The sequence below is a fragment of the Manacus vitellinus genome, unplaced genomic scaffold, assembly GCF_001715985.3.
Source record: "Manacus vitellinus isolate BGI_N305 unplaced genomic scaffold, ASM171598v3 scaffold_31_pilon, whole genome shotgun sequence".
Lineage (NCBI taxonomy): Eukaryota > Metazoa > Chordata > Aves > Passeriformes > Pipridae > Manacus > Manacus vitellinus.
The window spans coordinates 2,619,707-2,642,461 of NW_021940379.1; the positions used below are offsets into that span (position 1 = coordinate 2,619,707).

Genomic DNA, 22,755 nt, shown 5'->3' on the forward strand with positions numbered 1-22,755 from the left:
CAGGACTGGCTGGAGAAACAGCATGGGCCCCGGCCCTGAGTGGTGGCCAAGCCCTGGGAACACACCAGGACCTGTGGCAGGGTGGAGGTGGTCATCCCTGGTGCTGCCCCTCCTCACCCTGGCATGTGCAGCCCTGTCTCTGGTGGTGATGGACACCTTGATGGTGCCAGTGAGTGCCCAGCACCAAGTGCTGCTCCATGATGGTGAAATGGGCATCTCGTGCCAGGCAGGGATGCACCCTCCAGTCACACCCAGATGTGGCTGTGGGGTGGCCCACTCAGCACAGGCAACCTATGAACCACTCACTGATGCCTCCTGGGAATTGACCACTGCTCTGGATCTGGTGGGGCCTCTTGATGCTCTTGCAGTGTGATCATGCATAGACAATACTTTGGGAGGAGGATTTTGATGGGATCTCGCCTGCCTGAGCGCCTGTGTGGGTGTTTCACAGCTAGAGAGCCTGTTACCGACTTCCCCTCCCTGCCCAGCACAAAGCTGAGGTCGGCTGAGCTCCACCAGATCCCTCTGCTCCAGCAGGATGTGGTTTGAAATGAAAATATCAGTGAGTGCAGCCCTTCCTTAGTGGCAGCAGCAGCACTGCACACTCCAGCTGCCAGGGGGGCTGATGACACCCGGCCTCGGGCATTACAGGGCTACTGCTGCTTGCAACCCCTCCACTGAATTCGGGGGGGTCAGACCCCAGGGGAACGCAGCAGCTGCGGGTGCTGCCTTGCTTGTGGATATTTTGGGACAGCACAACGTCCCTGTACCAGTTCACTAAGGGGAAGCATCGCTCACAGTGGCAAATGGGAATGCGTGTGTCAGCAGCGGAGCGTGAGGGATGATTCATGTGCCAAAGCTGGTGTCTCATGCCAGTGTTTCTCTCTTATTTCCCCAAGAGACACTCAGGCTGCTGGCCTGGAGGTAGGGTGACCCACCCTGGGTAACGGTGGAGCAGTCAGGGTGTCCCAGCGTTGGGCTGGGTGGCTCTGGCTCCCTTTGCCCCCTTGGGACAGACACAAGATTTTGCTACAATAAAAGTTGTTTCAGAAATTCCCTCCTGGCCCCAGTTCTTGTTTATGCCTTTAAGACCTTGGGGAGGAGGGGTCCAGGTGGGAATTAATCCTCTGTTTTAGTCTCCATCTTGTCCCCACCATGTCAGTGGAGCTGGTCAGGGACTGTATCACCCAAGGGGGAGATGGCCAGTGCCAGAGTCTTGCAGTGCCCTAGAGCCCCACATCTTCCTGCAAACATGGGACGGGATGGTGCCACCCTGGGAACATCAGGACACCTAGTGCCAGGGTGGCCCCATGGCAGGAATGGGTCTTAACCAGGGACAAAATATCTGTCCCCTTGTGAGGGCTGGTGTTGGTGCTACACAGAGACTGGGGACTCTGCCCTAATGAAAGGGGCCAACACGTCCTCATGTCCCTGCCCACGACACCCCACTGTGTGGATGTCTCCAGCTTCTTGCTCACACAGGGTCTTGTGGAGGTCGGGGGATCACCTCTTGGGGAAACTGAGGCTGGAAGCCAGCCAGGGTCACCTGCTTGCCAAGAGCCCTGCTGAGCACGGAGCCCTGCTCCTGGCTGGGCACGGCACCCAGCTACATGTTTTGGCATTTGGAGCAGTGCCAAGGGCAGCCGGGGTGCAGCTGCACCCGCAGCCCCCAGATGGTTGATGTGGCCCCGTCCTTCCCAGCAGAGGAAGATTCCAGTTTCCATGGCAGCTGGCCCAGCTTCTCCAGACGTTCTGATATTCATTAAAAATAAGTCCTTCCCAACATGTTATCCGACAAACAAGCTTAAACAGATAGGCAACATATGGATTTCTTAATTCATCAGACAAACAGCCCTGCCTCGTGTTGGAGCTGACAACTTGCCTGGCGATGGTCGGCTCCAAAGAAAAGCTGTGCTGGGGTGTGGTGCCACTGGCAATGCCAGGTTGGATGGGGCTTTGGGCAGCCTGGTCTAGTGGAAAGTGTCCCTGCCCCTGGCAGGGGGTTGGAACGAGATGGGCATTAAAGTCCCTTCCAACCCAAAGCATTCCATGATATGATTTTATGATAAACCGAGCCAAAACTCAGGCTGGACAATACTGAGCTACCCCATGGAGCAGGAACAAACCTGCAGCAGGGATGGGCACAGGAATTTCATGGGGGAGGATCGCACCCTGAGCTGGACTAGCCCCATTTGTCACCCTATTTTTTACCCCCCAGTCACTGGGATATGTTTATGGCCACAACCCCAAAGCAAAGCTGTGACCTCCAAGGGTGCCAACACCAGGCACTGGGTGAAGCCGAGCAGAGCTCACATCCCACCAACTCCGGACAAAACACAACCCAAGGCCAGAGTCGTATCCAACTTCTGTATTTAGTGGCTCTTTACAGAACTTGTTCCTTCCAAAATTGTTTAAACAAAGTTCATCGATCTCATAGAAACTTTTGAAGTACAGAACATGAGCCTAACAAAAACGTGACCGGTATGTCCCGCTGGCTTTCATACAACAGGATTGCCATGTTCAGGACTATCCTAAGTGCTTCCTCAAGTCCCGTTCCACTAAAGCTCCCACTAGCACACGACAGAGAAGGCAGTCAGTGGTTGCACCTCGACCTTCCTCAGCGTGGTGGCAGGGAAAAGAGCGGCCGTGGGCACGCTGGGGCAGGGCAGGTGGGCAAGGAGAGCTGTGCCCTCGCTGAGGCGCCTTCAGCATTGCTCATCCACCACCACCTGAATATAAAAATATCTTCTATTCTGATAAAAGTGTTTACAGTGGAAAATCAGTCAATGCATAGCCTGGGAGCCTGGCAGGGAGCCCTCCTGGTGGTGCGGGCCTTGGTGGGCGATGGCAGGGAAAGGGCAGGGCAGCCCAGCACGGGCCACCCTGAATTGTTTAAAGGCATTTTGTCAGCACAGGCCAGCTGGAGGTGGTGGGGTTGGGGTGGGGGACAGGGAGCATGCCAGGATGGTGCCACCATTGAGCTGATCCTGCACAGGATCAACCCTGGAAAGCCAAAGCTCGATAGTGCTTTGCCCAGTTCAGGGCTGAGCTTGCCCAATTCAGGCAGGTGAGACATCCCAAGGCTCATCCTGGCACCACCAACAGCCACTGCCTGGGACATGGCTGTGGGAAGGGGATGCTCCTTCTACCCGGGCGCTCTCCCTAAAAAAAGTGCTTCAGCCACAAGAACTGGCTGTGATGCTGGAGCAGCCCCGAGCAGAGCAGAGCTCATGAATTTTGGGTGCTCACCCCAAGCACTGCTGCCCCAGGGAGGCTCCATCTCTTTTCCTTTCCCAAATGGACCATGGCAGAGCACGGGGAACCGGGATGGGATGGATGTCCATCCCCTGCAAGCCGGTGCCATCCCTGAGCGTCATACCCAGGTACCTCTTCCCACCTTGCTCCCAAAATCCCGAGCACAGTTCGCTTTCTTTGCTGTTGCCACACTTTCTCTCTTCCCTTGGGAGCTGGTGTCAGCCCCATCGCGCCACAGGGGAGCTGCCACCGGTTGCCGGCTGGAGGAAGCGCGAGGGACGGCGTTGGGACCATGCTACATCTTGTTCCAGGAGGCTATTGCAGACATCTCTACAACATATACAACCGCACGGGACATTCTGTGTTACAAAGGCTTCCAAAAACATAAACCACCAGAACTAAATACATACTCGATGGCGTCGGGGGGTCGCTTTAGAGTCTTCAGGGACTAGGACGCAGTCTCTGGCTGGGGCAGAAGCGATGCAGTGTCTTACAGACAGGGGTGGAAACTGCAAAAGTTTCTTAAATTTGGTCAGTCTCATAGTGCTTCTTGATGGCTTTGCTCAAAAAGTCTTTTCTGTGGGTTGGTTTTTGTTTGGGTTTTTTTTATTTGTTTTTAATCTCATCCAGTGGCAAACTACAAGACTTCAGTGTACATTTAATGACACGACTGCTACATCATCTTGATTTTATAGCTATCTTTAATATCAAAGCAGCTTAAGCTGTTAATAAATTCCAAAGTATCCTTTTATTAAAATATCTAAAAGAGGTCTATAAATATTTTTTTGTTTTGTTTTTCTTTTCTAAAATTGTTCCCAGTTTTTTCACATTTAAAACAAAGCCAGGGAGTGGCTTCATAGCGGGGGGGAGGGAGGGTACCCCCTTTCTCCACGGGCACTCCCCTCCATGGCGCCGGCGTCGCCTCTCGGTGCACACTGCATTTATCAAAATATATATATATATGTGGCTGTGTATATATATATTTAGGGCGGCGGGGGGGCTCAGAACTCCCACTCGAGGGCCTCCTCGCGGTTGGCAGCCCGCTCCAGGCGGTGGATGATGTTGTTGAGGTTGGCCATCTTCTCGTGGCGCCGCTGGACCTGTGCTGACGGGGCCGAAGCCTGGCGAGCGCCGTGAGCACCGGCCCCGGCTGAGATGGTCCCGGTGAGGGCTGAGCCGGTGAGCCGGATGCGTGAGGAGCCGCTGAGTGGTTGATGTGGGGGAGACCTCCAAGCTGGCAAACGGGATGACCCGCGGAGGACTGGGAGCTGTCGGGATTGCGGCGGTGGTGCGCTGGGGGGGTCCCCCGGCAGTGCACCGCACGGCTCCCCGCCGTGAGAGGCTGCTGCGCTGGGGGCGGCGGCGTGGCGGGGCTGCCCCCCCCGCTCCGTCCTGGGGAGGTCCCGTCCCTCGTCCCCCCCCGCGGCTGTGTGAGTCCCGCCGGCGCTCCAGCCCCCCCCCGTGTCCCCCCTGTTCCTCCTTCACCTTCACAGGCACAGCAGCACAGGGGTGCTCGCCCCCCGCGAACATGGGTTTACGATCCTCGGCATCCGAGTCGGGGCTGTGGGGGGCCCGACGCCCGGGGATGGCCGTCCCACCACTCTGCTCTGGGTCCGTGTCATTGTCCTGAGCACCCTCCACCAGCATCTCCCGGCGCATCCGTGACCTGCCAGGACACAACAGCGGAGGGTCGGCGACCTCCACCACTCACCCCGTGTCACAGACACTGCATGTCTTGAAAGAGCATCTCCAGCCAGAAAAACGGGATATGTCCACCTACAATACTGCCTAAGGATGAAGTCTGTGCTGCTGGGCTGCTGTAGGGATGAATCCTGTGCTCCAGGAGCCTCCAGAAGGCTTTCCCCCACCCATTGTGGAGCTCCTGCTCCAGTGAGCAGGTGGATATGAGCACGGAAACCTCTTTAGATGCTCAACATGACTCAAGGTGGTAAACACTCTTGAATACCCACCAGCCAGGGCACAGGTAGCATTTTGGCTACAATCCCATACCTGGGGACCTCCAGTGACCATGTGTGAGTCTGCACCTCCCATCTAGGGAAGAGGGGCTGGGAAGGATGGAAGAGGAGCAGTGACACCACCTTGGTGGCACAGCACCATCAGATGACCGAAGCCCAGGGGTGCCCATACCTGTAGTTGTGGAACCAGTTGATGACAGTGTTGGTCTTGAGGTTGAGCTGGAAGGAGAGCAACTCGATGGTCTGCTGGGAGGGGTAGGGCTCCAGCTGGTAGGCTTTCTTCAGGGCTTCCTTCTCCTCTGGGGCCAGCACCACCCGTGGCTTCTTGATCTGGAGGAGGCTGAGGTCCTGTGGCGGCACGCTGGGGCTGGCGCACTCGGAGCGGGCGCTGGGGGACTCGCTGTCCGAGCCGGCGCTCATCAGCCCGTACCGGCGCTTCAGGTAGGCTGCAGGAGAGGACACCCAGCTGCGCGCCGCTCGCCCCCCGGCCCGGGACCCCCCGCCCGGACAGCGCCCCAACCCCGGTGAGGCCGTGTCACCCCAACCCTCACCTTTCTTCTCCAGCTTCTTCATGTCACGCAGCTTCTCCACGTTGTGGGGGTCATTGAGCCAGAGCTGCATCCGGACGAAGGGCTCCCTCCCCTTCAGGCTCAGCTTGTGCCACGGCTTGGGCCTGGAGAGGAGATCGGACACCGAGCCCTGCGTCAGGCCCAGGATGCTCTCCCCAAACAGCCGCTGGCCTGGCGGAGGAGAAGCAGAGGTAGTTAGAGGGGGTAGAGCAGTGGGATGGGCTCTATAGTCCCCCTGTGGAGTGGGCACACCCCATTTCCCAGCCAGCATCCTCCCGGAATCGCCTTGAGCGAACCATGGGGGCTTGCATCTATGGGAATTGGAGTGCTGGATCCATGCAGCCTCACCAGCAGCTCCTGAAGACCCGGGCGGAGAGAGGGTCCGCACCTAAATTGTTGTCCGTCAAGACCTCCTTGACCTTCTTGGTGATGGAGTAGGTGTCCAGCTCGGGGGACATGGCGACGATCTCCTGGATGCCCACGGGTCCCTGGCTGTTGGGATACGTCTTCCCACCCAGCGTGGGCGTCGACCGGCTCTCGGGCTGCTGGTTTTCCTTGCTGCTCTCCAGGGCCAGGGTGAGGGGCTCCTGGCAGCCCTTGTCGTGCTCGGCGGGGCTGGGGGGCGGCGAGGGGGACGGCTGGGGCTCCGCCGGGCTGGCTGTGTGACACCAGGGACAGGGGTCAGGGGGACGGTGGGAGGGACAGCACAAGAAGGTTATTTTGAGGGACGCCTGTGGCTCTGCCCTCCAGTGGCTATGGGAAAGCAGGGGGTGCCAGTGGACTAATTAAAGACAGAAAATGACACTAACATAAAAAAATTCATTACTGTTTTATGCCAGGCATGAAGCCAAAGATTTTTTATGTGGCTTTCCTTTTTTTTGGTTGAAATTAAGGAGGTTGGGGATGAAAGGGGCTTCCCAGGATCAGGGTGTGGGTGCTGGAGGTGGCAGGGACAGCTCTTCTAGAAGCTGAGGTGGGAGCAGGACAAACATCCTAGATGCAGAGGATGGACACAGAAGGAACAGAGACACTGATGGCACATGGGAACCACTGAGACAGGGGGGACAGCAGTGTCACTTACCCTGGGATGGTGTGGGCTGCTGGCTGATGCCCTGGCCCAGCTGGTCGGTCAGCCAGAGCTGCATGCGGATGAAGGGCTCCCGACCCTTCTGTGTCAGCTTGCTCCACGGCTTGGGCCGCGACAGCATGTCACTCACGCTGCCCTGGGACAGTCCCAGCACCTAGGGCACCATGCACATGTCACTCGCCGAAGGTGGGGTGCACTCCCCCCAGCACTGGGATGCTGCCTGCCCTCCGTCCCCATGTAAAGGGAGGGGAATTAGGCTGTCACCCTCTGCCACCTGCTGCCACCCGCTGCCCCATGGCACATCTGGACCCCTTGCCCCCAGCCACGGATTTTGATGGTGGGATACCCAGTGGGATGGGAGGGTGGTCCAAGCAGGTCTCTGCACAGGGACTGGGCATTCCTGGTGGGAAGTGCCACCAACCAGTTAGTGGTGACCACTGGGAGACCATTTGGGGTTGGGTCAGATCCAGAGGACTCAGCATCCTCCCATGGGGAAGCCACTGGGGAAAAGGGGGATCCTGGAAGGAGCTGGTGAAGGTCACCAACAAGCCCTGGGCTTGTGGAGGGGACACTGGACCCCCCCTCTCCAGGTTGGTACCTTCTCCCCGAAGATCCTCTGGCAGATGCCGTTCTTGGCCAATTTCTCCTTGACCTGCCGGGTCAGCTCCAGCGTGTCCACCTCCCTGTACATGTACATCTCGTACTGCTCCGGCGTCAGCGGTGGCACGGTGGGCTTCAGGGTCCGTGGCACATACGTGGGATAGTAGGAGAGACGCCCACCAGCCGCTGGCTCCGCACCGGCTCCCTCTGCCTTCATCTCTGACAGCCGGTGGGGCTCCTCATCCGCTGGTGGCAGCTCGTCCTCGTTGGTGCCGCCCTCGCCGGGCTCACCCCGCGGCCAGCCCCGGCCATTGGCCATGCTGGAGTAGCTCGAGGAGGAGGAGGAGAGCGAAGGTGAGACAGAGGTGTAGGGCCGGCTGAGCAGGCTCCGCTCCGATGCCCAGTGCTGGTCGAAGTAGGAGCCGGCGTCGCCAATCTCCGACTTCACCTTCCGGATGATGCTCTGGACAAAGGCGGCGGGAGAGAGGACGGCCAGGGGTGTCTGCGGGGGGCCGGGGCTGGCCCCGCTCCCCTCCTCCTGCTTCACGTAGGCGGGGGTGACGTTCTGGCTGACGGTGGCCAGCGTGGAGCGCTCGGCGGGTGCCGGGTCCGCGGGGCGCCCGCTGCCCCCCGACTCCATGTCCAGCAGCGCCTGCTGCTGCGCCTGCATCTCCCGCCGCGCCTGCTCCAGGATGCTCTTGATGGCGTCCTCCGAGCTGCTGCCGCCCGTCCCGTTGGCCACTGCCTGCGATGCTGATGGTGCCTTGGGTTCTCCTACAGAGAAAAGGGGTGAGGGGAGCCCCGAGGACACACTGTTCACCATGTGGCCGTAATTCAAAACGCAGGAGGAAAAGGGATTTATCCCAGTCTGGTTTGGATGTGGGTGCAGAGCAGGACCAGCAGTACCCACTAAGTTTCAACACCCCGACTCAAAGCCAGCTTCTTTTTTGATGATTGCAAAATAAATCCCATTACCAATGACACGATAGACAAACATGTTTGTTTTCCCTGTCTGTTTTTCCACTGTTCCCGTCTAATTTAATTCTCCAGGATTCTGCTTTCTCAGCAGACTACCTGTTTTAATGTATTTCATTTCTTGTAATTTACTGTGAGCACATCTGCTTTAACGATTCCCTGTGCCAGATGGATTGTGCATCCTCATTTAATCATCTGGTTTGGGGCAGGGGGGAGAAAAAGTGCCTCCAAAGTTTCCAAAAGCCCAGATATGAACACTGCTGCATGGCTATTCTTCCATCCCTGACAGCATTTATTTCTTTCCACCATGCCCAAAACGTTGTCTGTGGATGTCAGTGCGTGAATGCCCCCAGAAAAGGCCATTTTTGGGGTGGGACCCACAGCCACACAGAACCCAGGGGCTCAGCCACCCCTCGGGGCCACTCCATGCCAGCACCTACCTCCCTTCTGCGACTCGATCTCCTTCTTTGCCTGCTCCAGGATGCTTTTGATGGCGTCGTCGGAGCCGGTCTCTGGTGTCCTGATCCGCGGCGTGATGCTACCTGATCAAAGAGGCAGGATAACAGCTTTGTCACCGGCGCTGGTTTTACAAGCTCCACTTGTATGTCAGGAAGTATTTACTGCTCCTCATGTTCAGTTATTTTTAGGGATGCTGGTTTGAAGACAAATGTCACTCCCGATTAGTCGCTAACCGGAGCCCCGGGAGCTGTGGCTGCCAGCTCCTGCCTCTGGCATGGCACCTCCCACCACCTTGCTCATCCCATCCAAGGGCACCCGCTCCACACTGGCACATAGGGTGCTGAGCAGAGACATGGGCACGGGGACCACGTCCCCATCCCTGGCACTGTGCCCTCCTGGCTGTGCAGGTGAAGGGTTAATGGTGGATAGGATCCAGGGGATAAATTGGAGCCTTCCAGGATGAAACCAGCAGATTCATGGACCACAGACATGCACTGTCCAGTCCTGGTGCCACCACAGGGACTTGAGTGACCCGCTGCCACCTCTGAGAGGGCACCAGCAGTTGATGTCCCTGGAGCCAGGAGCCACCATTCTGTGGCGATGCCAACACCCACTGAGGTCCCGCAGCACCAAAACTTCATTATTTTAACAAAATATTCCCAAGCACATTGATTCATACAGCACAGAACAGCCTAATGAATAATTAAATGGCACTTGTCAGAATAAATGAGTAAAGCATGTCCAGGGATGCAGCTTCCACAGCGATGGGTTGTTGTTAATTGCTGCTGTTTGCCAGGGCTCATCCCAGCCGGCAGCTGGGAGGGACAATCCCGGAGTGCCCCTGGTGGGAGCAACATCCCTGCCTATCCTGCCAGCACATCATGGGCTGGTGAGCACCCCTGCCACGGCATGGGGCACCCCAGGGTGCTGCTGGGGTGAAGTGGGGTGCACTGGGAGGGGATCCCACAGCACTGCTTGGAGCATCCTAGGGCAGGACCTGTTGGCCGGGGCCACCCCAACCACTCACCTCTCTGGCGCACCTGGATAGTCCTCAGGGCCAGCACGTTCTGCTCGTCAGAGAGGAACTGCTTCATCTTGATGAACGGCTCCTTGCCCTTCACCGTCAGCTTGTGCCAGGGCTTGGGCCGCGCCAGGATCTCGCTGACGGAGCCCTGCGACAGCCCCAGCACGTAGTGCCCGAAGACCCGCTGCCCAATGTTGTGCTTCAGCAGCTGCTCCTTCACCTGGAAGGCGATTTCGGCCGTGTCCAGCTGCTCCTCCTCGGCAGAGCTGCCGGCGCTGCCCTCGGAGTTCTCGCCGGGCGGGCTGGTGGCGTTGGTGGCAGGCGCAGGGTGCACGGTGCTGCTTTTGGCCCCGAAGAAGGAGGAGGGGAAGGGTCCCCCGGCAGTGCTCTCGCTCTTGTACGTGGGCAGTGGGAGGTGGGGGGCCTTGGGGTCCCCCGAAAGCCGCTCACTCCCCGGGAAGGGGGACAGAGAAAAAGTCCGGGGACCGTCGGGGGCCCCGCCGGGGCCGGGCAGTGGCGGGAGGGGAGTGGGGGACGCGGGTTCATCGCTTGGGGCGTGATGGGGGGATGGGTACGGCTGCTCCATGCCCAGCGAATCCTTCCCTGACTCGTCTTCGGAGTGATCCTCCTCTAGAGAGGAATGAGAGAGGGAGACGCGCTAGAGTCCCCCTGGCAACAGCCCCAGCACAGCCCCTCAGCTTCCCCAGGTGACATCCCACCCCCTGTTTTCCCCCCACCCCACCACTGGCTCCAGGCTCCTTCCTGCAGTCAGCACACGATCTGTCCCCACTGCTCACATTCCCAGAGATGTTCCCACTGGGACTGGGGATGCCATGGAACCTGGGGGTCCTACCAGTGTTGGCCAGCAGGCTGGGCTTCTCCAGCAGGTACTTCTGGGAGGGGTAGAAAGCCTCCTTCCCCAACAGCAGGGCCTCCTCTGCCTTCGATATGCTCTGCAAGGAGCCAAGCCGAGATGGGAACGGGCGGCGGAGGCACCGGCGGCAGGGCTGGCACAGCCCGACCAGCGCGTCAGCACGCGCCACGGCACTTGCCTGGGGAAGGCTGCAGCCAGCAGAGGCCACCTTCATCGCCTTCAGGATGCTGGGAGGGAGACAAGGGGGTGACTCGGTGGCCATGGTGCTTTGCTGCCGGCAAGCTGCCGAGTGTTACGGCTGCTGGAGCGCTGCCGTGGGTGCCGGCAGCACTGCGCCAGCTGGGATACAGGCAGGCAGCCACGGATGCCACCTAAGTCATACCTCAGCTCTGTTTTGATCTCCTCGTAGTCTGCCTGTGCCTGCAGCTTCTCCTCCAGCTTCTGCAGAGGAGAAGAGGAGGGGAGTCCTCACAGCTGGCTCCCGGTGCACACCCGGCACAGCCGGACACACGTCCCCCATCCCCGACAAGCCCCAAACCCCCGTGGGCGCACCTCGATGGCTTCGTTCTTGGCAGCCAACTGCCCCTCCAGCTCGGCGATCTGGTTGGCAGAGGACTCCTCCAGCTCCTGCAGTGAGCTCTGGAGGTGCTGGATGTCCTTCAGGAGCCGCAGGATCTCCCGGTCCTTGGCAGCCAGAGCTGCCTCCAGCCTTGACCCTGAGCACATGGAATAGTTCACTTTGTCCTGCTGGGAGAAGGGACACTGTCAGCTCCCAGACACCCAACACAAGAACAAGGGCCACCCTTCCCTGACAGACACATCCCCATATGTGGCAGGCGGTCCCAGAGCTCAGTCCTACAGGATGGGGACCCGGGTGATGGAGCCTTGGGGAGGGACAGACCTTTCCTCTCCCCTTAAAGGTCTCCCAAGTGCATCTGAGTGCTATGGGAGTGCATGTCCCCCTCCCCGTGGGACACTGGAGGGCATGGCCAGCATCACCACCTCAGGGTAGAAACATGCCTTGGGTATTTTGGGCTTGCTCCCCAACATGGTTGGGTGCTCCTGAACACAAAAAGATGCTCCCAAGTGCAATGGGGTGGTCCTGGCTGCTGTGTGGTGCTCTTAGCTATGATGGGGTGCTTCCAAGAGCAATGGGATGCTCCAGGCTGTGACAGATGCTCCCAGCCCTGAGAGGTGCTCCCGGCTGTGATGGGGTGCTGCTGGCCCTGAGGGGGTTCTGCTGGCCCTGAGAGGTGCTCCTGGCCCTGAGGGGTGTTCCTGGCCCTGAGGGATGTCCTGGTCCCGAGGGGTGCTCTCACCCCAGCAGCGCCCGTCGGGGAGCAGCAGGCCAGGCGGAGGGAGCTGTTGACGGCCGCCAGCTGCTCCCGCAAACTCTCCACTTCCCTCTGTGCCACCTCCGCTCGCTGCAGGAGAACAGAAAGGGCATCAGACTGGGCACCTGTGGCTCATCCCATCCCACACGGGGCATAGAAGAGTCCCCATCCCAAGTGTTCTGCTCCCACCAATAGTACCATAAGCTCCCTCCACGTATTTAAGCTTCCTGCATCCTAATGCTGGTCCCAATCCCAATCCCTGGGCACTGGCTGCAGACCACCTCCAGGACTCTACCTTGTTCCCCCCAAAAGGTCACTTTTATTTTACATGCAAATTGCTCTTTAAGCCTCTTTTATTATCCACCTGCATTTATTTGTACCTATATTTTCAGAATTAAATAAAACTAATTAAGAGGAATGGACAAGACCAGGAGTAATTACACCGGAGCCGTGTGTGTTGTGCCCTAAAACACCTGAGAGAGGCTGAAGGTGACAAATGTAAGGAGCTCAAAAACACCAGTGACCCCCAGCATGGAGAGGGGGTCACAGCAAGGGAAGGAAATCTGAGCTCCCCTTTGTAGGGATCCCCAGTCCTGGTGCCCGACAATCCTTTGTCAATTTGGGGACAGACATCCAGCCCACACAGATGCTCAGGGTGCTGTGGTGGGTGCAGCACCCTGGGCTCTGCAGGGGGAACCCCATCAGCTCCCGGACAGTCAGCTCCTGGCTCACCTGGTTGGCTTTTTCAAGGTTGGTCATGATCATGGCGACTTCGTCTGCCCTGCGAGGAGAAAGCAAGAGGTGTCAGCAGGTGCAGAGGCACAGACACAATCCAGGGCCTGGGCAGCAGTTTAGGGATAAGGACGCCACAACTATGGATGTTTCCGCAGTGGTTTAAAGTATCTCAGCTCATCAAGCCATTTAGCAGCACCACGGGAATGTCCCAGTGCTGCCACAGGCATCTTGGATCAGCCTTGGACATGACCTGGCACCGCTGGCAACTTACTTGGATGCTGCTTCCTCGTCGTATTTACACCGCAGCTCCAGCAGCTCCGTCTGTGTGGCCTTCAGCGCTGGGAAGAGGAAGAGGAGGGTGAGCTGTGGGGCAGGGGCTTGGCCCCCCATGGTCACTAGCCCCAATCCTGGCACCCCTACCTGCGTGGAGCACTTTGATCTTCTCCTCTGCCTCCCCCAGCCGAGAGGCCAAAGTGACCTGTGCTTCCTGGAGCCCCCTGTGAGAGATGGGCATGAGGGATGTGCTGGGGGCACCACGGCTGTGCCAACCCCACATCCCTCAAAATCACACAGAGACCCCTCACTGCATCCTTTCACTGACCCCATCCCTCACTGATGCCAGAAAAGACCCACCACTGGACACCAAGACACATTCAAGTCGTGCTACCCTTTGATGTTAAGAAGTTTATTGCCCCAGGTCTAAAAAAAATTCACTTTGGGCTGAAAATTGTCCCTGATCCCTGTGGTTGAAACCCCTCAGAGGGGGGAATGACAGCCCACCCCTCACCTGTAATTAACTGGAGGAGGGGGAAGCAATCAGGGAAAGTTATTCTGCATTATTTATAGCCTGCACTTGCCAGGAACTTACTCGCAGAGATCTGTAATTTAGGGTTTAAAGATTCCTCATTTGTTTCCCGACGCAGCGTGTTAAGGAATAACAATGAAGGCACCGAGAAAGCTGGGAGCCTCCAAATTAAAAGGTCATTTAATGAGGTTCATCCAGAGACCTGGGTTTAAGCCATTTGTCTGAGCAAAGCCACGTGTCACAGAGATAGCATACAGGGATGGCAGGAGGGACCTGCCCTGGCTCTGCCCCAAAACCACCCGGGACTGGGGATGGATGGTCAGACACTGAGAGTGTCCAAGGTGGTGTATCAGGTTTCTGGGAAGGATGTGACCACTTCCAACCTGAAGGGAAAGGAGCAAAAGGAAGGAGAGACAGACAGACGGACACCCCCGTGCAGGAGCAGGGACAGATCCCCATGTTCCCATCGTGCCCTGAAACGACCCCATTCCCAGTACTCACGTACTTTTGCTTCTCTGCCTCATTTCTCTGCACCGAGGTCTCTGTGCTCGGTGCTCTGCTGTCGAGGCCGTCGGCTGCCGGCGATGTCCCCTCCCTGCGCTCTGCGGGGGGACACGTGTCACACGACTGCGGAGGGGACAGCAGCGGTGGCTGCTGGGGACCACGGGCTGGGGGACAGATCCTGGCCCTGGGACCCACCCTGCATCCCAGGGGTGCTCAGAGGCACGTGGGGGAGCCGAGCTGGGGACCACGGCGGTACCTTTGGTGCTGCTGAGCTCCGTGTGCTTTTTCCAGGGGCGGCTGAGATCCTTCAGGGGAGGCGGGTTGGGCTCGAGGCGCTGGAGCTGCTGCAGCTGGTCCTCCAGGCTCCGGGCAGCCTCCAGCACAGGAGCGGGGTCTGTGGGATGTGGGATGCAGGGTGAGCAGCAGGGATGCCCACCACCAGCCCGGGCACCCACTGCCCACCCTCCTTATCACCCAGCCCTGGGCAGCCCCCACTCTCCACACCCCGCTTAAAACAACCCACAGCGTGCCAGGTGCCGTGGGGACATCCCTGCGTCCTGCCTTTCCAAGTGCCACGGGGATACACTGAGTCCTGCCTTTCCAGGTGCCATGGGGACACCCCTGGGTCCTGCCATTCCAGATACCATCGGGATACCCCTTGGTCCTGCCTTTCCAGCTGCCGTGGGGACACCCCTGGCTCCTGCCATTCATTGCCAGCCCCGAGGCACCGAAGGACGGGCAGGGGCCATGGGGACATCTCCCGTGCCCCGGTGCCGCCGGCACGGCCGGTTTGGGCACAGACAATGGCGGTTTGTGCCGAGGTAAGCAGGTGCATCCGGAGCCGTCCGTCTTCCCTCTGTCAGCATTACACCATCATTAGCTGGTGTCTGCTCAGCGGGGTGTGCCATTATGTCTCCCAGGGCTGATGTAATTATACATTGACATAATTAACCCAGCAAGCCCATTAAGCAGGCCAGCTAAAAATTCATCTATAATTATTTGTTGTGTGCATGCTAATGAGTCCATCTGCACTGCCATTGTACAACATGAACAAATTAATTTACAAGTCTGGATTTTTTAATAAGTTCAAGAAAATGCCTCCTATTGAGCCAGGTTAATATAGGTTTGGGGTTTGGGTTTGTTGGTTTTTTTTTTTTTTGAAGAAAAGAAGAGGAAGGAAAATAGATTTGAATTCTCCAGGGTCAAAAAGTTAGACAAACAGGCAAGTGGGATGGAGTTGGGTGCACTACTATACAGCACGGACGCGTGGCAGGCATCCAAGGGTAAAAGATAATAACTGTGATGGAAAAAAATCCAACCCCTGGCTTTCTCCACTTGGAACAGGACACAGAGCAGCCCTGCTGCTCAGCAAATCCCTGGCTGAGATGGAAGTGGTGTGGGATAAAGGGCCTGGCACTACCAAGGGCATGCTATGGGATTCAGGGTGTCAGCTGCTGCACCAGTTGACTTTGAGGTGACCCTGCCCCAAAGACACCCAGCATGGATGGATGTTCCTTGGAAATGAGTGATTTGGAGACATGTTCCCCCAAATGGGGTTTGGTGGTCTCTCTGACCCGCTGCTGTCCTCCCATCCCAGAGCACCTCACCACAGCACCCAGCACGTGGCTTCCCCACAGGACCAGCGACTGCCAGACCCCACATGTTAATGCCAAAAGCCCCTGGAGAATCCTTCTCCACAGAGAATGTTCTCCCTTCTTTCTGCTGGGCATCATAGAGACCCCATGGATGGATGGAATAAGAGGTTTGTGCCCAGATTCTGGCGTGGGGTCCAGAGGCAAATGCTGAAATTTGGCACTGAAACAGGGACTGAGCTCCAGCTGGGACCCTCCTGGGATGCTCATGGCATCCTTTGGTTCGTGGCATTCCTCAGCTCAGCATCCCACAGGCTGGTTTCCCACCCAAGGATGCAGGACCACACCATCAAAGGGGATTGTGGTGATGTGGCACAGCCAGAACCGCACTGGATGCTCCCAGAGCCATTAATAACACCCGTAAGTACCCGAGCAGAGATAATGATACGGGTAATTAAACCCTGTGCTCTGGGGGCTGCAGGGGCTGGGGGTCCCCCCCACACTCCCCAGCCCTGGGGGTGTTGGCAGGAGGCTCAGTGCCAGCCTGCAGCTGCCTCCGTGGGGATAAACGCCAGGGCAGGTCCCGCTGGATCCACACCCGCAATTCCTCTCGTCTCCAAGCCAAGGTGAACACCCCCCCGGGCTGCTCCCCATTTGGAGCCAACATTCCAGGATGAAGTGGTGGGGAGCGAAGCTTTGGGAATGGAAAAGAGCAAGTGGTGCTTTGGCTCCACTTCCTGCGTCAGCCAGGGCAGTGTGGGTACAAAATGCCCGCCTGGATTAATTACACTGTGCTAATGCCATGCTGCTCATCCACTGGGAAACGCTGCCCTCGGCTGTGGGGTCGGCTCTGAGACCATGTGAGATATTGGGGTGCACCACAAGGGTGCTGGGACTGGGTAGCAAACCCATGCCATGCTCATGCCAAGCTCATGCCATGCTCATGCCAAGCTCATGCCTTGCTCGTGCTGCCAGTGAACAAACCCTCCTGCTGCAGGGCTGGAGAGAGGACACACTGAAAACCAAGCACGTCATCTGCCATGGGTGCCATGTACTTCCATCACACTCTGAGCCACGCAGGAGCTCAGGACACTGCCCGTGGCACAGGGGGCAGTTCCTTCCTCCATGGATCACATCTCCCATTGGGACAGGTTAGACCTGACACTGCTGCAGTGGTGACTCACTGCTGGCACAGACCGGTGATGGGTGACATGGGAGACAATTCTGCCAAAACAGGACCTTGGGGTACCACACGCTCCAGGTCCATGGTGCGGCATCACCCACCAACGGCACAGCCAGCTCTTGTGGGAAGCAGTGTGGCCCTGCCCAGCACACTTATCTATTGCTCCATACCTTCACCCACTATATATATATCTATCTTTTTAAATATATATATCAAACAAATTATAAGTAATAAATATATATATATAAATAAGTGCTGCCACTAGCTGGCGTCATTGGCCCTCCTTTAGCGGCACTGGCAGTGCTGCAGCAGGATCACAGAATCACAGAATATCCTGAGTTGGAATGCACCACAAGGACCATCCAGTCCAACCCCTGGCCCTGCTCAGGACACCCCAACAATCCCACCCTGTCCCCGAGAGCATTGTCCAAACACTCCTGGAGCTCTGGCAGCCTTGGGGCCGTGACCATTCCCTGGGGAGCCTGTTCAGTGCCCAACCACCCTCTGGGGGAAGAACCTTTTCCTGAGATCCAAATTAAACCTCCCCTGACACAGCTCCAGACGTTTCCTGAGTCCCATCACTGCTCACAGAGAGCAGAGATCAGTGCCTGCTCCTCCACTGCCCCTAGTGAGGAAGCTGTGGTTTGGGATGAGGTCTCCCCTCAGTCTCCTCTTCTCCAGTTGAACAAACCAAGTGTCCTCAGCTGTTCCTCATGTGGCTTCTCCTTCAGACCCTTCCCCATCTCCATGGCCCTCCTTTGGATGCTCACTAACAGCGACAGGCCTGGACAGAGGTCCCGCCTGCTGTCCCCATGGGGAGTGGGGTTGGGGATCTTTCCCTGAGCTGGGAGGGGTCTCTCTGTGGGCACTGGAGCAGCTTGAGGCACCTGTGTGATGGCAGGATGAGCCAGGAGGAGTTCTGGGTTCTCATCACCTTCTCTGAGCAGGCATAGCTCCAGGGAGCATCTGTATCCCAGGAGACCACCAGCTCATCCTTGTGCCAGGGCCACTTGACCCAGCCTTAGGTGGAGGTCTCCATGACGGAGGCTGAAGGGTGACATCTGCTCCAAGCTGCTGCCTGGCTCCAAGAGGAGCACAGGGCACCCATGGTGCATCCATGGTACCTCCATGGTGCTGTCACCTCTCCCACCAGGGCAGCAATCTCCTCTGCCACCCCATCCTAACCTGCTCAAACACATCCACCAGCGCCCTGCAAATCCCTCCACGAGTCAAAGTCAGCCTTAAATCAAATCATCCCCAACAACAATGACATTAATTATGCTTTTAACACATTTTACTGCTTCCCCCCCCTTCCCTTCACGCCACATCTGTGTGAACAATATCCAAAAGATTTACGGTTTTCTGCCGTAATTACAGACACACAGCCAGCTCACTTATCAAAATACTTGCTGAGCAATCAGGCTCTGTTACAGTCTCTGCCAGAGATTTGTGTTGACAGCAGCCATTCAAAGCAAAAAATGTCGAATCAGGACTTATGTGGCGCTTGGAAAGTGTTCCACAAAGAGTTCGCCTGTCGAGAGACACGCGGACACGGAACAGACAGGGATGAACCACGGGCAGGAGGATTTGGGGAGCAGGAGGGGAGCAAGAGATGCTGCTCTGGAGAACAGAGAGAGGAAAAGAGGAGTGCAGAGTCCACAGGGAAGCAGTTTTGGGGTGTGCATGTGTGTGCATCCGTGTGCAGGCGTGTGCGAGCAGGAGGAGCGCAGCAGGAGAGCGCAGGGAGGTGGGGAGGGAAGATAACTGAGTTCTGGAAACCGAGCTGACATTTGGTTCTTGTAGCACAGGAGAAAATTTAATGAGGACAAAAATATGTCTCCCTAATTCCCCTAAGAAATCATTAAAACATTTTGTTATTCCTAAATGTCTGGAAAATGAATTAGTGGCCCTGCAGGAGCCTTTTCCGTGCATCTTCAGCCGTTTGCAGCTCTCTGTCCCCGCCATGCCGGGGGACGCTCCGTGCCTGGCGCAAACAAACCCACACAAAGTGGGGAGCAGCAGGAGGGGGGTCCAAGCCCCTCACTGGTCCCTGGCACCAGCTCTACCAACACAAACCTCAGGGCTGCCCCGTGCCTCAGTTTCCCCCTCCCAAGACTTCAAGCAATGACTTCAAGGGTGTCCCCGTGGCTCGTGCTGGTGCTTGGGTTAACTTACCATCAAAAAGACAACTGGGAATAGCCGCAGTGTTACTACACGGGCTGAGCAAATGTATTCCTTTCCTAATGTCAAGATGCATTTGGCTCAGGGGCTGAAACACAGCGATGGCAAAAGCTGCTTCCTCTCCTCTCTTCGGCTGGTATCTCCAGAGCACCATGCGCCGGCCACGCCGGGGATGGGTGCCGCGGTCCTCGCTGGCTCCTCTCGGCACCGGCGCGCGACTCGTTAGGCAGCCAGGTCGCCACCGCGCTGCTTACCTGGAGCTTCCAGCAACTGCTTGTAAACGCTCAGGAAAGCCGTCTCAGCCTCCTTGCTTCTCTTACTAAGTGCAATCACCTGCAGGGAGATGGATAAATGGGTCAGGGATGGGCTTGGAGGAAGGAACCGGCTCTGCCGAGCTAACGGGACCGGTACCACCAGCACCAGCACACGGGTACCACCAGCACACCGGCACAGCTCCGTGTCCCCTCTGTGCCCTGCACAGCCACTCGCTGCCTTTGGCTAAACTCCTCATGCCGCTGCCATGTCACGTCGCCCTAAATCATTGATGTGCTCTGAGTAAATGAAAATTATAATTTAATGTCGGCGCTTAAATAAGAAATAAAGAAGCCTGGCCGTTGTTGTGCTTGCCAGGCTGGATCCAGCACGTGGCCCTCCCCAGCCACCCTCCCGGTACGGTGCTGTGGGTGCAAGTGACGCTCACACTGGGACTGGGATATCTCCTCCTGCTCCTGCCCCTGTCCCCTCTCGGCTGTTGGGGTGCTGGTGACACTCACACCAGCCAGGTGGCGGGAGGATGGCACAGCACAGCCCTAATAACCCAACAACATATTAATCTGCTGCGTGTTCCCATCCAACATTTATGAGCATGAATCATTTACTCCCTTTAATTTTTCAAGGCACAATGACACCTTGGGGCAGGGGCTGCTGCCCACTGGGTCCCCTTGTTACCCCTCCCATCCAGGATGGGGCACTGGTGGGATGTACAGACCTCTGTGTCCCTGCTGCCTGGGCACTGGCGTCGGGGATGGAGGTGACCCATTCCCAGCTGGAAAATGTCCAGTTGGTGCCAAACTGGGTGGAGGAAAAGGTGCCCACCCAGCAGACATGACAGTGGAATAGTCAATTAAACCGCTCTTAAGCCGCTGATGGGCTAATTATGAAACAATGCCTGAACTTCGTGCCTCAGCCCAATGGCAGCTCCCACATCAGAGCATCTTTTCCCTCCTCCATGCCAGCGGAGCTCCCGGCTCGCCCCGCCAGCCTGGACTGCCATTGCTTGTCATTCCAACCCAAAGCAAACGGCTCATTTGTAATCCAGCAGCCACCTGAGCAAACCGCTTTCTCCTCCCGAGCTCGCAGGCACTGGAGCACAAAGATCATTTTTCTATTGTTAAAATTGTATAAGCCGGGCTTTTTATAGCGGCTCGTACACAAACCTACTTTCTCAGCGCTGTGTATCCAGCAGAGGAGGAATTTGGGAGCTTTTCTCCGGTGTTCTGCAAAAATGCTTGGCTTCAGGGTGCTTTAAAATAATAATAATAAAGTGGGGAAGGGAGGAGGAAGGCAGAGAGGAGCCGGTGGGAGGCACAGCCTGTGTGGTGGAGCAGGACAGCTTTGTGTCACCGGATTTGCCGGTGGCACGTGGCATCCACCCACAGGGAGCCCTGATGGGGGGGGCTATAAGGATGTGGAGACACCACGGTGCTCATGGCATCAGTCCTGTGTGACCCACACTTCCCAAATCCTTTGGACTTTACAAGGGAGTGGCACAGCCCATGGGCACAGCTCTGCTGTGGGCTGATGGGGATGCCTGGACCTGCCCAAGCTGCTCTGAAGAGCTTCATCTCCCCTGAGATGGCGCCAACCAAATAATGCAGAGCAAAGATCCAGCCAAAATGTTCCCTATTCCCTCTCCATCACCTGTGCCTGCTCCCTGTGCATCCCTAACCCATGCCAGGGGTAAGGAGATGGCCCAAACTCCAAATCAAGCTGTTCCCAGTGAATTTCATTCCTCAAGTCACATCATAGAGACAAAGCACTTTTCAAGGGGAAACTCTGAAGTTTTTCCCTCTCCTCAGCAATCCTGGTTGAGATCCAAGCATCCCTCACTAGGAATGTTGTGGTTCTGCAGTGGGAAGGAGCCTGCAGCATCCCCACGCCGTGGTTCCCCGGACCTGGTCTCCCCATGGCCATACCCCAGAGGCTCACCGGGGATGGATCCAGTTTCCTCCTGGTTCATGAGAGGGGTCAACCCACCATTCAGCCCAAATTCCTACGGAGCACCCACAGACCCAGTGCATCACCTTTCTACTCATTAACTACCATCCGTATCTTAACTGGAGCCACAGGACCCTTTCTGATGAGGAGGCACTTGGGGGCCATTCCATCAGACAAGGAATTTGGGGACCATTTCACCAGCCCAGCTCCTGCCCCATCCCCCTGCCCTGGGCTCCAGCTCAGGCTGGCACATTCCAGCCCATGCTGGTGCCAGGGCATCACCGGCATGGCCAACCAGCAGGATGGCAAGCCAGGCATCCAAGTGGTTCTTCCAGAGTCCCACTAAACTTCAAGAACATGTCAGTAAAAAAGATATGTAACATTTTCAGCAATCTTTTCCAGATGGGGATAATTTACTCAAATGCCATGGGAGATTCCTGCCAGAGTAGCTCCGAGCCCTACACAGGGATAGCTCACCCAACTCTGAAACTGCTGTTATTTCTAAACACCTGGGAAAAGCCCATATCAGTCCTAAAATCAAGGTTTTGTAATTAAAAACCCTAAATCCCTGCTTTGTCGAGAAGCAGGGAGCAAACCCCATGCCAGGATCCAAGAGGGAGACACCACCAGCACCCTGCTAAATAGAGGAGAAAATGGAAAAAATTAAGAGGAGCTGAGCACCTCTGGAAGCAGCCCTGGCTCTGTGGGGTCAGGATGGCACCATCCCTGTCCCCCAAATCCCCACGATGCAAATGCATCACATTCTCCCTCTGCCCACGGAGGCGCCGGCAGCGAGCTCTGCCTCCGCATCACATATCGATGGACTCTTAATTCCCATTTTTCCCCCCTCCGTCTCCCTCCGCAGCGTCCGCAGGCTCAAGGTGAGGCCCGGCAGCATCGCGGGATCGCCGCCGCCTGATAAATTACATTTACGCGCCGGGTCCTTTTCATGGCTGGTGCCTTTCCAGCAAAGCAATTATCACTGCAGAATGCGTAATAGCCTAATTAATTACTATTGTCAGGCTGGCCTCTGTGCCATGATTATACCTTCCGAAGCCAACTTTTTAAACATTTGGAAGCAGAAATATTATTATAATTGAGTGACAAAACGGTAAAACTCCCCCGGCGCAGCCGGTGCTCCTCCCGGCGCGGCGGCGAGGACCGACCGTCTGAGAGTCCCCGCTCCAAAGGCGCGGGATTTGCATCGCACCGGCGGTGAGTTTATTCTTATATCCACGAGATCAAGTGCAGGATAAGTAGTGGGTTATTTCCATCTAAATACTGGTGGCAGTAAACCACAAATGAGCTCTTTTTCAGCGTAGAGGAACAGCTGTCGGGGGAGAAAGCGGCAGCAGAGACCCCAAATGTTGAAGAAAACTGATGAA

General features: G+C 56.9%; 1 protein-coding gene across 1 annotated transcript in view; it reads right to left on the reverse strand.

Moving 5' to 3' along the window:
- Positions 1-2,365: 2,365 nt before the first annotated feature.
- Positions 2,366-22,755, reverse strand: part of CUX2 (cut like homeobox 2) — a 65,857-nt gene continuing 45,467 nt past the window's right edge. The window contains 21 exon segments of the mRNA XM_029961180.1: positions 2,366-4,381; positions 4,384-4,542; positions 4,545-4,921; positions 5,404-5,677; positions 5,783-5,971; positions 6,189-6,458; positions 6,882-7,041; positions 7,486-8,261; positions 8,903-9,004; positions 9,949-10,575; positions 10,799-10,898; positions 10,998-11,046; positions 11,202-11,260; positions 11,372-11,563; positions 12,139-12,243; positions 12,886-12,934; positions 13,160-13,226; positions 13,309-13,385; positions 14,199-14,295; positions 14,454-14,591; positions 19,408-19,486. Of these exon segments, the coding sequence (XP_029817040.1) occupies positions 4,257-4,381; positions 4,384-4,542; positions 4,545-4,921; positions 5,404-5,677; positions 5,783-5,971; positions 6,189-6,458; positions 6,882-7,041; positions 7,486-8,261; positions 8,903-9,004; positions 9,949-10,575; positions 10,799-10,898; positions 10,998-11,046; positions 11,202-11,260; positions 11,372-11,563; positions 12,139-12,243; positions 12,886-12,918 (3,597 nt within the window). The 5' untranslated portion in view covers positions 12,919-12,934; positions 13,160-13,226; positions 13,309-13,385; ... (1 more) ...; positions 14,454-14,591; positions 19,408-19,486 and the 3' untranslated portion in view covers positions 2,366-4,256.